Genomic DNA, 15,365 nt, shown 5'->3' with positions numbered 1-15,365 from the left:
GCGCGCCCCGCGGGCGGCGTGAACGCCTCCCGGCCAAGCCATGGGCCAGACCTCGGTCTCCACGCTGCCCGAGCCGGCCGGCGGTGAGTACCGGGGCGGGGCGGGGGGCTCCCGCCGGGGTCCGTGGTGGCGGCGGGGGAGCCGCGGTTCCCGGGCCGGCGGAGCGGTGCCCGCGCTGCCGGGGCCGCCGCCAGTGCCCCGTTCCTTCGGAGCGCAGCGGGACGGGAGGGACGGCCGCTCTGCCCGCTGCCCTGCCCGGCTCGGCTGCCCCCGGGGGGCGAGAGGCTCCGCCGTGCCTCCCACCTCCTTCGGGGCTCCTTCTTTCCCCGTTATTAAATAAGTAAGTACGAAGGCTTCCCCTTCGTAGAGAAAGAGAAGGGAAGGAGCTCTGGCACCTCGCCCAGGAGCGCGGCTAGTGACCCGCCCAGCTGGTTGCTTTTAGCTCCAATACTTTTTATGTGTAAGCAGACTGTTGAAAATAAATAAATAGCGTGTGAGTGGAACTGTTTCGGTTTTTTCCCCCCCAGTAAAGCAGTCCTGGCTGTTTGCAACTTTTTGACGATAGTACAAGCTACTTGGGAATGTTGTTCGGAGGCATGTTAGGATAACCTGGTGTGTTTTAGTTACTGAAAAACAGAGTGGGTCTCTTCCCGCAATAATAGGATGTAGAATCTAAATTAACTTCAGAGAGGTTTGACGTTTCCTGCAAAATTCCTGCATGCTTGTTTTTCCTCAACGCCTGTTTCCTTTACATCCATTGAAAATAAAAATACAAAATCCCGTTGTGGACTTTAATGCTGAAGGCTGAACTTTATCCTTAATTTGCTTATTACTGTTAATGTGGGAATGTTTTGTCAAATAGGAGTGCAACAAACTTTCTCTTTTCCCCTTTTGTTTTTCCTTCATGGCCGTTATAGAGAATAGTTTTAGTATTAATACATAATTTTCAGACAAACACCATTATATTCCTAGTCACACCATCCCAGTCAAAACCTTGGATGATTTTCTCACCTGTCAAACACTGCATGAAAGCAAAACTGGACCATTTCCAATAAATGTCACCATCCTGTTGAAGGTTTCACCCGGCAGCCAGTGTGTTAGGATTGTTTCAAGGTAGGCATCAGGAAGCAGATGTAAGGAAACAGATGGACCAGTTAAAAATTTTTGTTAAACTTCCTGTACAAAAAAAGTGACTGAACTCTCAAATGCAAAAGTTTATTGTTGAGAGCGTTTTGCCTAGGGGAGGCTTGTATCTTGACTAAGGATAACTGTGGTTGCCTGTGTTCACTTGGCTGGATGATAATGGACAATAATTGGGCTGAATTTCTAGCTTTACCTCAAAGAAAAAAAGTCACAGTTGAATTCTTTCCTAATTGAAACCAAAATTTTCAATCAGGAGCTGTAAGAGACAGGTATCTGAAGATGTAAGTTACGATGATGCTGCCTCAATATCGCCAAGTAAATTTTAAGTATCTTTAAGTAATTTTCAGAGCACTGCAGTTTGGGATGAGACAGTGGTAGTGCCTCTGGGAGGTTTCACAGAAGAGTAATCCCACTGCACTTTCATTGCTGTTGAAATTGTTGGGAGGCTATATCCTCAACAAGAAACTATAGGGGCAAGAGGGTTTCTGGGTGGCATGGATTCTTGGGGGTGCAGGCATCTTTCTCTAGTCTGTTTTACTGACATGGTCTGGACATTTAATCCATTGTGAAGTTTGGGAGGCCCTGTCCATCTGTGATCAGGGCAGGAGAATGACTTCCATTGGTTCCTGTTCCATGGGTTGCCCTTTAGGCAAGCAGGCCTAAAATCTTCGTTGATTTTGGCGTGCCAGGCAGCTACAAGCCATTTAAGTCTTTGACAGCTGCTAGAGATTAGAGTTGAAGGAGATATCTGTCTTGGACACGCAGGGGCTACAAATCTGTTTTAGTGCTATGGAATCAATAGTGCATTCAGATCCTCAGTGAGCCACACAAAAGCAGCTGTGAGGAATTGCTTGCCTGTTTACTCCCTTTTCCCCCAGCCATGCCAGCCTGGAGGGCTCAGACCCTGCCCTACAAGCCCTGCTGTGCCGGCAGGGCTCAGAGGGGCTGTTGGCTCCGTGCAGGGGAGGGCACCACTAGTAAATCACTGTGGGGCCTTCGGCTGGAATGGTAAAGTGAACGTGGTTTGATGTAGCAAACTAACGTAAAAGATTTTTCCTGAACGTCACAGAGTGCTAGAAGAGATAAAATATATACATAATGAAATACTCAGGATGGACGTCAGCCAGTGTCCTGAAGGGTTGGGCTTTTTTAAGATTTCGTTTAAATTAAAGGCTTTACTCTTGGAAATGTAAATATATGTTGAAGTACTTAAACAAATCAAGGTCCTAGTGTCACTTTCCTATAGGGTTAAGGGCAGAACTGAGCCCTAATGATAAAATTGAGAAGTCCTTCTCGACTGGGCAGACCAGATGGATTAGCATGCCTATAAAAAGAGGAAGAATCAGATTTTCGTACTCCGCTGGAACTTTCTTTAGCAATACCATCTTGCTAGAGTCTGCCATCAGCTGCACGTGAGTGAGTGTTGAAGTGTTTTGGACAGGAGGATCTGGGCTTTAATCATCTCCCATAACTATGTGTGGTAGATGGGCAGCAAAGCAGGTCTTGGATTGCCTGGTCAGTGTCCATAGGCAGCTTTTGCTCCTTCTCCTAGGTTACAGCTTTCCAGTCATTTAGATAGTTTTTAAAGCTTGTTTGTTATTTGCCATGGTTAGAAAATGTGAACAAACATCAGTCGCAACAGGAGCTTGGGAAGACAGTATAGATACGTGGATAAGGGGGAGCACATACTGTCCTTGTTTGTTTTCCTTCCTCTTCTCCGATTTTCGCACGCCTGGCAGGACTTAACGTGCTCTCTCCCCATTTACTGGCTGGAGTTCAGTGCTTTTGGGGGTTATCAGCCATTGTGTGCAAAAGCTATCACTTCTACTTTCTGATCTACAGCTTATCAAAGGGCAGAAGAGCTGTGCGCTTTTTTCAGTTTGGATTTTTTCTTTTGGATTTGTTCTTTGGTAGTTCAGTACCAGCCATAGCACAGAGAAACAAACAGTGGAGACACGGTCAGCATATCAGGAAGGTAACATTTCAAAGCAGAACTAGTTAGGTGGAAAAAGATTTTTGTTTTTTCCTGAGTAGAGACGCCTTGTCAAGAATAAAATTTCCAGTAAAAACAGACCTTATTAGTGTTCCTAGGAATAGGTCAGGCAGCTCAGCATGGAGTGTGGAGCACAAGCAGAGGGTATGTGAAGGGGAAGGACAAGTTGCCAAGGGAAGGTCCCGGGAAACTCTTGTCCCACTGGTTGGGGTGCCCAGTGGGGTGAGCTGAAGGCTGGGGTCAGATCCCTGTCCTGACCTGCTGTGCCAAGGACATAGTCTGTAGGGCTGTTTACTCTGGGGTGGGGGGGAGTTCCTCTCCTCACATGCGTTTTGCAGAAACAGAGCACAAACTGTCTGGCTTGCATTTCATCCTTTTACAGACCCACAGTTTTTTTCAAGGGTATGAAAATGTACTTCAACAGCACAGGAAAACCATTTCCCACCCAGCTCCCCCCATGAGATGAAAGCAGTCACTGGTAGGATCCTGTTGTTTGTTGACCTTGGCACTCAGTGAAATGATTCTCATAGGTCAGAAGTGAACATGTTTCTCAGACTGCTCCTTTTCATCTCTCTTGGCTTTATGGGATTTCCTGTTCATGGACAAGGAAACAGCAGCTTCACCTGTGTCTGTGCAGAGGAATTGTAATTGCACTAACTGGGCAACCTTGTCATAATCCTGAACTGAAATGGAAAACTAGTATTTGCTTCAGCACTTCTAGGTGTTGGTAAACAAACTAATTGGTTATCCATGGAGCAATTCCAAGACTCGTCTAGTAAAAGAAGTTATTCCAGTAGTGCTCTGCATTGGTAGCTGCTTGTGAGCCTTACTGAGGGTGCTGTTGAGAGCAAGCCCTCCTGTACCTGAGGAGCTGGACATGGAGATGGTCAGCCACAGACTTAAATTCTCATCCTGACTCAGTCCACTATGACTCTGAATGTACAGAAAAGCCCTCAGAGTAATAATTTTCAAAGTGTTTAAAAAGGAAATTGATTTTTCTCCTCTGGCTATTTTTCCTTTCAAAAGTGGAAGAACTTTGAAACTCATTGCACTTTACAGGAAGGCATTTCAAAGCACTTAGAGGTGCAGTGAACTACTCCCAACACACCTGTCAGCTGGTCATTTCAGGTTTTGCTGCACTTGAAAGAGTGGAAAGCAGAGCTATTGAGATGAAATGGTAATTTTCATTTGATATGAAGCCCCAAATGACTTGTCCATAGCCACAAAGGACATTCGTAGCCGAGAACCTCATCTTCCTTATACTTTTTCCTGGGTTTTAAATTGATTGGGGACTTTGAGGCTGAACCCTCATAAGACTGTGCTGGGAATCCTATTCATTTTTCCCCCCTTTTTTTATGCTTTTGTAAGTTATGGAAGAGTTATAAGTACAGTGTAAAGGTGTACTGTTTTCATTTGCCGCTAAACTTCTATCCAAAGCTTGTCAGCTTTTTGGGAAACTCTTTCTTCACTCTACCAGTCTTGTCAGATGGGACTACAGTTGTGACATCTCCAGAATTTGGGTTAATTAAGTATGTAATCTGCCTCAGACTTCAGGCTGATTGAGTGGATATTTTGGACACCTAGTCAAAGTTATAAAAAGTCCGTGTTTTCAGACAGAATGGGTAGCCATGAAGTTGCCTGCTACTAATGGGAACTGCAGGAGCTCTATTTAAAAGTTGATGCTTGTGTTTCTTGAGCTGAAATATGAAAAGCAATGGCAACTGCTGGAAGCGTAGGTCTCATCATGCACCCAGTGCCATGATTCTGATTTGTGCTGCTGGTGAGGGTCTGAATGTGTGTGGAATGAATCACTATTTATAGAAAAAGAAATCGCGCACACTTTTAAGTGTAGCATGTTTGTGGAATATGAGGTGCGCGTGCTGCCGCAGGCTCTGTGATCCGGCCGAGCCGAGCGGTGCCCCCGCGGCTCCTCAGCTGCAGCAATTCCTCGCTGCAGAGGAGGCTGCACCCGAGCCTGCACCCTGGGGCACGGCCGAGAGCACGGGTCTAATAAGGACACCGGGGACCAGCCCCACCACAGGGACCGCGTGTGCGTGGAAACAAAGGTGTCGTGCTCAACAGGTCTCACCTCTTCTCCCTCTGAGGCCGCTTCACGGATGACCAGGATTTCTCCTTGTTTAGCTGCCAGGGTATGTGACCTTCCGTGTCACTGAGATATCTTCGTGTGCTGATGTTTGGTAGCCGCTAATCACCTGTTCGCAGTGTTAATCATCAGCTTCCTCATCTGCCATGAGGAGAAGGAGCGCTCCTGGGCAGGGGCCGAGCCCTGCTGGCTGCCTGTGTTTGTGTGGGGGTTGTCTTCTCAGATGACCACTCCAATACTTCCCCAGATGAAAAGCTCATGGAAGATCTTGTTTCCTGCTGAGCCCCCTGTGCTAAGCCCCACTGACAACTGATCCCAGCCACCCCTGGGATCAGTTGTCCTTCCTTCCTAGCTCCTCTTCCTTGGCTTTCTTACTGCTCCTGAGTAATATGGCCTTATCCTTAGGTGGTGTTTTCTGGTACAGATTTCAAAATGCTTTCCAGTCCTTTTTATAGTATTCCTCGATTTGAATGGGAAAACTGATCACAATGAAACAGGACAGCACCTGAGATAGCCAGGAGGAAACCAAAGAGCTCTCAAATCCTCATCGGTGTTTGCACCATATGACAGTCCAGCCTATTAAAAACTGAAAAGATGTATACATTTATATCTTTCTTTATATGTTTCTCCTTGAAGTTGTTCTTTATTCATTCTGGACACTGTTGCTTTTGGAGATTTAAAAAAATGTAGCATTGCAGAAAAATACTTTGAATCAAAGCTGGTATGAATTTTTTTTTCGCTGAATTGTTTTAAAACACAATACCAAGTGCTCTTAATGCCTTGGGTTGATCACTGATGGGTTTTTAAAAATACTTCGGCAAACAGCCTGCTCCCAGAACTTATTTCTGCCCATTGTATTAAAATTGTAACAGTGGCTAGAAAAATATTTCTGATATGCAGAAATACCCCAACTAGCTGCCATTCAGTCCCATATGGAGGAGTCATTTCTGAACTGTCTATGCATTGTCTTCTCTAGCTGGCACAAGCCAGATCCCTGATCCTGTTCTTTTTCTGATACAAAAGGATTTATTTTTGAGTAGGGCCAGTGCTAGGCATAGGAAAAAAGAAAGGAGGTAGTTAGCTGGTGATGATAAAATTACTCTTATAACAGGCAGCAGTAGCTCTGGTCTGTTTTGCCCCCAGCAGATCCCAGAGAGTGAGGCTGGCTGTTGGTGCTCCTGCTGAGCCAGAGGAAACTGTGACTAAAAACCATCAGCAGGGAAAGAAGGCAGATAATGAGGAGTGTTTTTGTTAGTTTTTCTCATGCCCCCAAAGCAAAATCAAAGACTGACACTGAGTAATTTATATCCCCCCCCATATGTGAACTCTACAACCCCTACACTGTTAAGTGTATTTTTGGGCAAATGTAAAATTGTGGTGGGGTCCGGAGCGTGCTGTTTCCTGTAGAGTCTTATGAAATGGTTCGGTAGGAACTAGGCAGGAAGATCACCATGGATGTCCAGGTGATGCAGGGTGTGAAGATGGACTACTTTTTCTTCTCACTGTTTGTCCAGAAACACATGGGTGACAGGGCTGTGTGTCCTCTGCTCTGGGTTTGGGGTTTTTTTTTCTGGGTTTAGATACTACAATATGTGTATTTAAACCTTGCCTATTTGTAGTCCACATAGTGGTTTGGACTAGTGTGATAGTTTTTTTAACAACATGCCCATCAAACTAAGTTTTAAAGCTATCACAACTAGCAGTCAGCAAAGACCATGAAATTAACATCTGTTAATCATATGGCAGCTCATTATTAGGAAATTTGATTTAAGACTTGAGTTTCTTGCAAGGCTTGATACAAGGTCGCTGTGTAGGAATATGAATTTCTTCTGTCCCTGACTTGGCTTTTGGACACTTGGAAATAAAGTCTCTGTCCAAAGGGGAAGTCTTATTTACCTTTTTGTTTTCTAGCTGCTTTGTACAACTGTGATAATCAGTGTAAGTGGGAAAAGGCTAGGGAAAAATGAGGATCTATGGTTGCTCCATCATTGTATGGAAGTATAGGCTATGCTGTCAGGTTGCATGTAAGTAGAACGAGAATGACAGATCATTGGAGTGTTGATACCAAATCTGTGTCAATGATAGCTTTGTGAAAATGAAGTTTTGTATGAAAAGCTAAGGGCTGTGTTGCCTTTTTATTCTCTGATCCCTGCATTGGTTTCATATGAATTGGAATGATGTTTTGCCTAGCAGTTAGGCTGTGATACAGCTGTCCTAACATTTGAAACAATATGAGCAAAACCAGTTCTGTTCCCGAAGATCAGCCTGCATTCCTCACCCCCGAGAATGTGCTTTTTTAAATTAGTGTTTCAAGATGTCTTCACTCTTGACCATCTGCCCAAACTGTCAGTAAAATCTTATCAGGTAGATGCACCGTAGTCACTTCAGTGTTATTTAATTCCTTTTGTATTTTCTGAATCTGAATATTTTAATTTGTTGCCCAGTAAAAGTCCAAGAATGGTGCAGAGGCCTTAGATGCTGGTTGGGCTTTAGAGCCTGGGCTACTGCATGATCTGTGCAAACAGATCATGTAGTTTATGATCTAGAGATAATTCACAAAAAATACAGACAATCTCTAATATTTATTGATTTTAGCAAATGATTTGCACAATTAGAATAACTGATACATGATGAAACTTGATGTTTTCACTGCTATCATAATTTACACTTTCAGCTTAAGATGTTGCTGACAAGACTTGGTGACACACGGGGACTTTTTTTCAAGCTTAAGAGCTTTTCTTTATTGCTGGAAGCTCAGCTCAGAAAGTGCACTCTTGTCTGGGGATTTATCACCCTGGTTTTATTTCTGAGATTTGCAACATCGTTGCACACTAAAATTATTGTTGTTTCACTTGACCCTTTCTGCTGAGGAGGAAGACAGGGCTGGCTCTTCGTGCCTTCTGCCTGCATGGCTGTAGAGCAAGGGCAGGCAACAGAAGGAAAGTAATCTGGATTCCGACTTCAGGTATTCAGATCAACTAAGCAAAATAGCACTTGTCATGAGTGAAATTTGGTCTAAATTCCCAGGGAACCTCATGGGAGGGCAGCCTGTCACTGAAGAGGATGGTGTGTTGAAGAAACAAACTTACAGCAATGAGAGCCTGGAAGCCAGAATGTGGAAGGCTCCCTGCCCGTGGCAGAGGGTTTTGAACTAAATAATCTCTAAGGTCCCTTCCAACCCAAAACATTCTGTGATTATAAGAGCCAGTCTCTGCCTTCAGCTCAGCCTGCTGCAGTTGGGTGCACCAGTGATCTTCCCTCTCAAACCAGGAGCTGGGAGACCAGGGTCGTGTGCCAGTGCCCATGTCTGACTGCAGCCTCTGCTGGCATATCCCGGTTAACAATGTAAGTGTGTAAGTGTTGTTGCACAGGTGTCTGGAGCAATAGCAGTTCATGGAAGAGCCCCAGCTGCAGATACTGCAGGGAGTGAGATGCCCAGGATACATGCTGCTAGCCAGTGTGTGCCCATGAGGCCGTGGAAAGCCTCAGCATGGCTCAGACATCTCTCACCTCTGCTGTTGAAGGGATTTTGTGCTTGGGCACGAAACAACTGAATTTCACTCAGCAGCAGCTTCCTGAGTTAAAAATGTGGTGTGATGTGAGTAGTAAGGGAGGGTCCAGTTTGTGACTCTTCTCCCAATTGCTCTCCTTGCTTATAACCCTCAGAGATCAACTTACTTGAAGCATTTATGTCATAACAAGAAATATAAAGTCACCCAGGCTGAAAGCTGATCTCTGTGAGCTTTTTTTCCCCCTCCCTTTTTTTCCCCCCAAGATCCTGGATGAGTCAACAAAGAAATGACACTTCCATGGCATGCTTATGAAAGAGATTTAGTGGGATACAATCAAGTAATTTGAGTCACGTTACAACTTAAAGTCACTCTAAGCTGGTGGGAAATGATTTTTAGATACTAGCTGTCTTTATGAGGAGAAAAAACCCAAACAGTTCATTGCCAAGAAATTAGATGTTTAAATTATGCATTTATAATGTGTTATAATTTATTTCATTGCTAATAATTCAGAACTGGCTGTGCATTTCCTTCCCTGTAAATTCATTCAATGTGTCTGAAGATTACTGGTTTGTTTCTTGGAGTTTTATAGATTTATTGCGTTTCTGAGGGGAAGGAAGTGTTGGTTTTGGCACAGACGCTAAGAATATTCTTGTTCTGCAAATGTGAAGCAGTGTTCTAATGCACTGCAAATCTGGCCTCTTTTATGTTGATACAGAGAAGGGTGTAGTGGTTTTCCTGCCTTACACATTATACCACCATGCATGAGTCTCCTACTCTCATGAATTGTTTGAGTGATTGATAAAAAAGAGGAGAATATTTGTATTAATAATTAGTGCTAAAAAGCCATACAAGGTTTAAAACAATTGCAGTAGTTTCTGTGCTTAAATTCTTGAAGGAAAGTTTTGGAGGGCTGGTCTGACTCTTATGAGAGGACACTAGCTTTGATTTCTTGGAAAAACAATGCTGTTGTTTATTCTTGCTTGAATATTGCTGCTTTTGACACATAGAAGTAGGGTATGGAAGAAATAAGTGAGACATAACAAAGACTGTGTCTGTGCAAGGGAGTGAACAGCAAAGTAGACAGCTTAGACTGTGGACAAAGCCAACTTCTTGAGAGCTGGACAAAGACCAAGCAGAAACAGTATATACTTTAGTTGGAGGAGAAAGTAATGAGAGTAGCAAAACATGAGCCAGAAAGAAAAAGAGAGAGAGATTAACTACAAAGCATTGCAGAAATTACCTGACTGTCACTCTGCTTTTAAAGCTTTTTGTTGGACAGTACTGTCATGCAACTGTGTCATGTTACAGAGAGAACATGATTCTGAAAAGAGGAAGAAAGTTTGTGTTGGAAAAGCCTAGGGGAATTCTCAGAAACCTGAAACTGAAAAAACAAGTATCTTGGACACTTACAGCAACACCTCTCTCTTAACTCCCCCCCAGCACTTCTCCTCCTGCTGATTTAATTTTCCCATTGCTACCAGAAGCAAGGGGGGAGAAGAGGAGGAGAGCATATTTTAGCCAGATCCAGCAAGATGAACAGTGTGTTTCTGAAACATTTAATGCACCTGGAAACTCTGTAGCTTAGCTTGAAGTGCATAATAAAAACCGTGTTGAAGGAGAAAAGTATTTGATGTCAGTATTGGATCTCTAGGATTATATATTTTTGAAGGAGAAAAAGAGGAAAAAAGAATGTACCTTTCTAGCTGACATCCATGAATGGTGAAAAAAACCTTGAGAATACGGGGTTAGGCCACTAGAAAGTATGCAAAAGGTAAGCATTATTTTCAATACATTTTAAACCATTAACAAAACTTGGGACTTGGCAGTTTTCTCTAGTTAGTAGGAGAAGCTGGATGCAAAATTTGATGTCTATCGCTGCACACTGTATCTATTGCATAGACCCCTTATTAGTTTGGGAATGGCTGCAGTGACTGCATCTCAGCCCTGATAAGGTACAAGCCTTTCCCAGCAGCTTCAGTTCAAAATTAGCAAGATATGATAGCATGTAAGAATAAAGGCCACAGATAATCACCCTGGCATGATCTGGAAAAGTTCATGTCTTCCAACTCTGAATTCTTCCATGAGCATTAATCAGTCCTGAAGGTGGGTCTTGAGTGATAATTAAATATTGTTATTCCCCCACCTGGCTCCAGATGGAGTCTGTCAGACCTGAAAGTCACAGACCATGGACATAAGTGAGCACAAATGATTGAAGTCATGCCATGCATCTTTGTGGTTTTACTTTTCCACCGGCTGTCCTTAGGGATCTGTTTGTAGAGAAAACATCTCTCTTTTTCTGTAGCTCATCCTACATTGCATTCAGGGTTTCCTCAACCACAGAAGAGAAACAGTTCAGGAAACATCACCAGAAGGTGAGATGAACCAAATAAACAATTAAAATCCTTTGTTAGGTGAGTTCACCATGGTGAAGGAATCAGCTGAAGACAGCTAGTGACTTATCCCACTGCTGTGGTTAACTCTTTCTTTAGCTTTTGTGGGGGAACAGGCTCCTCAGCCCCTGCCTGCCCGTGGTTTAGCAGATAACATCATTACACCCTGACAGTCCCTGGATGGGAATGCTACTGGTTAGCATGTTTGGCAACCTGTTTTTTCCCCTGAGGGCCTGTATTTAGCAGCAGGACAGAACTGAGACTGGTGTCCTTATGTCAGCAGGGAGGTGTCTGGTGGCACAGATGAGTTTTTCTTAACCCCCTAAGAATTGATACATCCTCTGTATATATGAGCCCAGAGGTTTCTTTCTTTCAGTTTAGATTTTGTATTCCTTATGCAGTAAATTCCACATAATACTGAGGGAAGAGGAAAGGAAGAACAGATGCAGTGCTGCTAATTTAATTAGCCATTTCCTAAAAGCAAATAGCAGGCACTTCAATCTCATTTAAAAAATACCAGCATGGAGCCTATTCTTTCTGGTTTGAGTGATTACTTACATGTCCAGATGTCAATGAAGGGAAACCTTGCAAATGTAGAGAGGTTTATTTTGTCTTACTTTGTATATTTCTTTATAATTCAATCTTTGCACCTACCATTTTTGGTGCTTTTTTTTTTTAATTTATTTTTTTATCATAATGAGTGGTAGCAAAAGTTTTGAGACAAAAACAGTCCTTCTTGCATGGTGAGAATAAAAGGACTGTGTTTGAGGTGAGAGGGAAGGCAGGGAAATTGGGATAATGCTGAGGTGGTGCAGGAGATGATGCTTCAGGAGATGGGTAGCAAAGTGAAAAGTCTTTTCTGAGGACTTCAGTAGCCCTCTTTAGCCTGGCAGCTTACCGCAAAGATAGGTGAGAAAGGCAACCATTAGTTTATCTCAATGAATTTATTGTTGGTATCATATTGATGGCTCTTTTTCTGACACATTTGCAGGAGCATTTTTTTCCTAACCCAGGAATTATGGGTGAAGTCCCACTGAGTGATGCACATGTGTGGAGTCACATATACTTGCCAAAGTTTTTAGCATCAGACTAGGATTTGTGTTATATTTTGCTGTAAATGTCTGTAGCACAATTTTCAAGATAACTGACAATTTTTCAAAATATTTGTTGTGTCCATTAAAATGGAGAAGCCAGAGGTCTGGTAGTAGCAATTGTCTGCAGTTGGAGGAAGAGTATGTGAGAGAAGGTGAGAGATAGAACAATGCTCCCCAGAGCTCCCCAGTAGTAGAATAAGGCAGGTTTAGGATAATACAGTAAGGTTAAGAGTCCCTTCAATAGCAGGGATTGCTCTGGGCCTCCCCAGTTCTGAGTGCCATAAGAAGCAAATTGGATCCTTCAGTTTTGTGGATACAACACCTGCATTTCCTCCGGTGTTTCTGTATTTGCCTGAAAAAAAGAGCCCCTTCCATATTAAAGTGCATGTCAGTGAAATTAGTGATGAGAACTTTTCCTTGCACGAAAGCCTACATAATGTTTTTTAGTTATAGTCCTTGCAGCATTCTTACCAATTACTCACCTGTTCCTACCAGCAGAGTTTTGTACTTACAAAAACAACATCCAGATACACCCTAGAAAAGTACTATGACTTCATATAAAATTGAGATTACATTCTTTTCAACAGCTGGACCAAAGCACACCAAGAAGAGTATTCCAGCACTGTACATTTAGCTCTGGCTTTAAGCTCTGGCTTGTTTTAGTTGTGAAATCGGTGGGTTTATTAAAATATTATATGGAGTCAAAGGTCCTTTCTAAAACCCAGCATGTAGGGCCATGGATTCCAGAGTATTTAGTAATGAGGCACTTCCCTCTGCATGAATAACAAGAGCATATTCATATTTTGTATTTGTGTTTTTCCGTGCTCAGTTGCCTCCCTGGGGAGCAGGTGCTAAGACTGGAGTGCTGCCACTGCTGGGGAAGGGAACTGTACATCCCCCCATGAGCTCCACACCCCACACCCAGGGGGCATTCCCAACCACCAGCACCTTGCTGTGGCATGGGTCTGCATAAAAATGTGCAGTATCAGTGATAAACCATGGTACTCATAGCACATGAGCAAATTAGGGAAATACAGTCGTTTGTCTTCCTCTGAGTGTGAAGAAAATGTGTGTGCTATTGTAATCCCTCTTTTTTTTTCTTGTTATTCATTACTTTTTTCTCCTTAACTTTTCTCAAAGCTGAACTTCCCACAAAATTCAATTATACTCTAAAAGTCTGTGTTGGGATGAAAGATAATTAAAAGTCCACTCAAATCTTTGATTCCCACGTGGTTTAAAAGACGGAAGTTTAAGTTAGCAGAGAGGCTGGCTGAAGTAGGAAGGCAGTGTTAGTGATGGAGCTGTTTGGATTGGAATCTTTGAGGTGACATCTGAAGGTTTTTCATCCTCCTCAGAGCAGGTGTTACCTAAAATAGGATCGTGTTTTCCCTGGGACCTTGACACAATCCATGGACCCTTTCCTTTAGCTGGCTGCTCCAGTGGGTCACCAGCTGGATGCTTGGCCAGACTGCTCCTCCTCATGCTGACACCTGTCCAAAAACTAAAGGCAGCCTTTCAAATGCAAGGCTGCATACAGCCCTGTTGGTATGGGCACAAACATGACACTAAAGTATTTTCATTTAAGTGAAAATATTTACAGAACTGGTTTTCAGTGACCACTATTCATAAATGCATGAAATGTCATAACGTTTGTCAAAAAGCCTCTGAGTAAGACACACCTTGCATTTCTGTGCTTTTCAGTTTAGTATGTTATTCATGATCCTATACAGGAATTGAAAAAAAAAAATTAAAAAGAGCCAGTTAACATTTGATTTAGTTAATTTCATTCCTTCTAGAACAAGAAAATGTTCAGTGAAGGTTAGTGGTGCTTTTCTAGCACTTTTTTAAAAACCTGAGTCAGGCTGTGCTGCTGCCCTTACCTATATTCCTTGTATTATTCATTTGTATTGATGTACAGAAAATGTCCTACTAAATACAGAAATCTTCTGTTTTGCTTATCGTGGCTTATATATGTTTCATCACAATTCCAGGTTTTTCCCTGGTCTGCCATAGCTTATGTGAGCACAGCATGTGAAAGACAATGCTTGCCCATGGCAAGGAGTTGTGTGGTGTAACGCACCAGTCCCTTTTTGAGTCTCTCCTGGGGTGAAAATTACCACTCTCTCCCAAAGTTCAGCATCCAGCTAGGGTGAAAAGTGAGTGCAGGGTCTAAAAACGTCGAATATGTGTGCCAAGTACTTGAATGTTAGCAAGAGTGGGAGGGAGTTTTAACGGAAACTGTGAACCTTTTTCAAGGCAAGAAAAATGACTGAACTCTTTATCACTTCTTTTCATTTCCAAAATGTCACAGCCTCTTGCTAAGCTCAACAAAGTTGCCGTCATTTATTTGTAAGCTGCTTGAAGGTGCTCTTTTAAAGAATAATTATTAACCTTTCTATTTCAAAACCTGTTCTTATACAAAGCATTTTTCGCTGGAGGTGGAGTTCCAAGGCCATTTTCTTCAGTATGGCATAGAATTTTTCAGGAGGTATTTTCTGAGGGAGGTAAATTACCAGGGATTGCAGGAAGGCCCTCTGCTCCTTCAGTTGAGATTGGAGCTCAACAAGTTTCAAACCACACAGCTGAAGTAACTCTGGGGAGTGGCTGTGAAGACATTGTGCCTTGCAAAGGGGCTCAGGGGCTGGGTTTGACTCCTGCTCACCATTGCAGGGCTCCAGTGTTCCCTCTGTGCCCACCAGCATGGTGAAAAGATCATCCATCATCCATGGGATCTCTGCTTTCCTTTCCCTCCTTGGATCCCTGCTATTTTGGGGGCTGCTGGGTGGGAGGAGCAGAGACCCAAGCAAGTCCTGCCTGCCAGAGTGGACTGCTCACCTCTGGGCAAACCCGCGGAGAGAGACCCTGTGGAAGTAACACCAGTGGAAACAGTGATTGCTCATTCCTTTGTGGGACACTTTGTCCATGTGTTGATTCATTATTAACTAAGCAGAGAAATAGCCTTTTCTCTCCTTTGTTGGGTGCATCAGCTGCTGGGTGAGTTGCAGAAAGCCCAGGATGAGAAACAGTCGGCTCAGGCAGAAACTGCAAGCAGGAATTTCTGAAGTATTCCTGTGGGCTTTCCTAAGAAATGGCTTGCTTTCCCATGGACCGATGGAAACAGGCGAGCAC

General features: G+C 43.3%; 1 protein-coding gene across 5 annotated transcripts in view; it reads left to right on the top strand.

The window, feature by feature from the left end:
* Window positions 1-15,365, top strand: part of PHACTR2 (phosphatase and actin regulator 2) — a 134,585-nt gene that overhangs the window by 57,203 nt on the left and 62,017 nt on the right. The window contains exon 1 of one of the 5 annotated variants that reach the window (XM_042016256.1): window positions 1-83. The exons of the other annotated variants lie outside the window; for them this stretch is intronic. Within the exon in view, the coding sequence (XP_041872190.1) occupies window positions 41-83 (43 nt within the window). The 5' untranslated portion in view covers window positions 1-40. The remainder of the gene's footprint in view (window positions 84-15,365) is intronic. 5 annotated transcript variants of the gene reach the window in all.

Source organism: Corvus kubaryi, unplaced genomic scaffold, assembly GCF_017639235.1.
Source record: "Corvus kubaryi isolate FWS band 111438036 unplaced genomic scaffold, C.kubaryi_AGA036_p1.0 split3-73, whole genome shotgun sequence".
NCBI classification, from domain to species: Eukaryota; Metazoa; Chordata; class Aves; order Passeriformes; family Corvidae; genus Corvus; species Corvus kubaryi.
The sequence above is the reverse complement of the archived record's forward strand: the minus strand, read 5'-3'. Positions and strand labels throughout refer to the sequence as shown.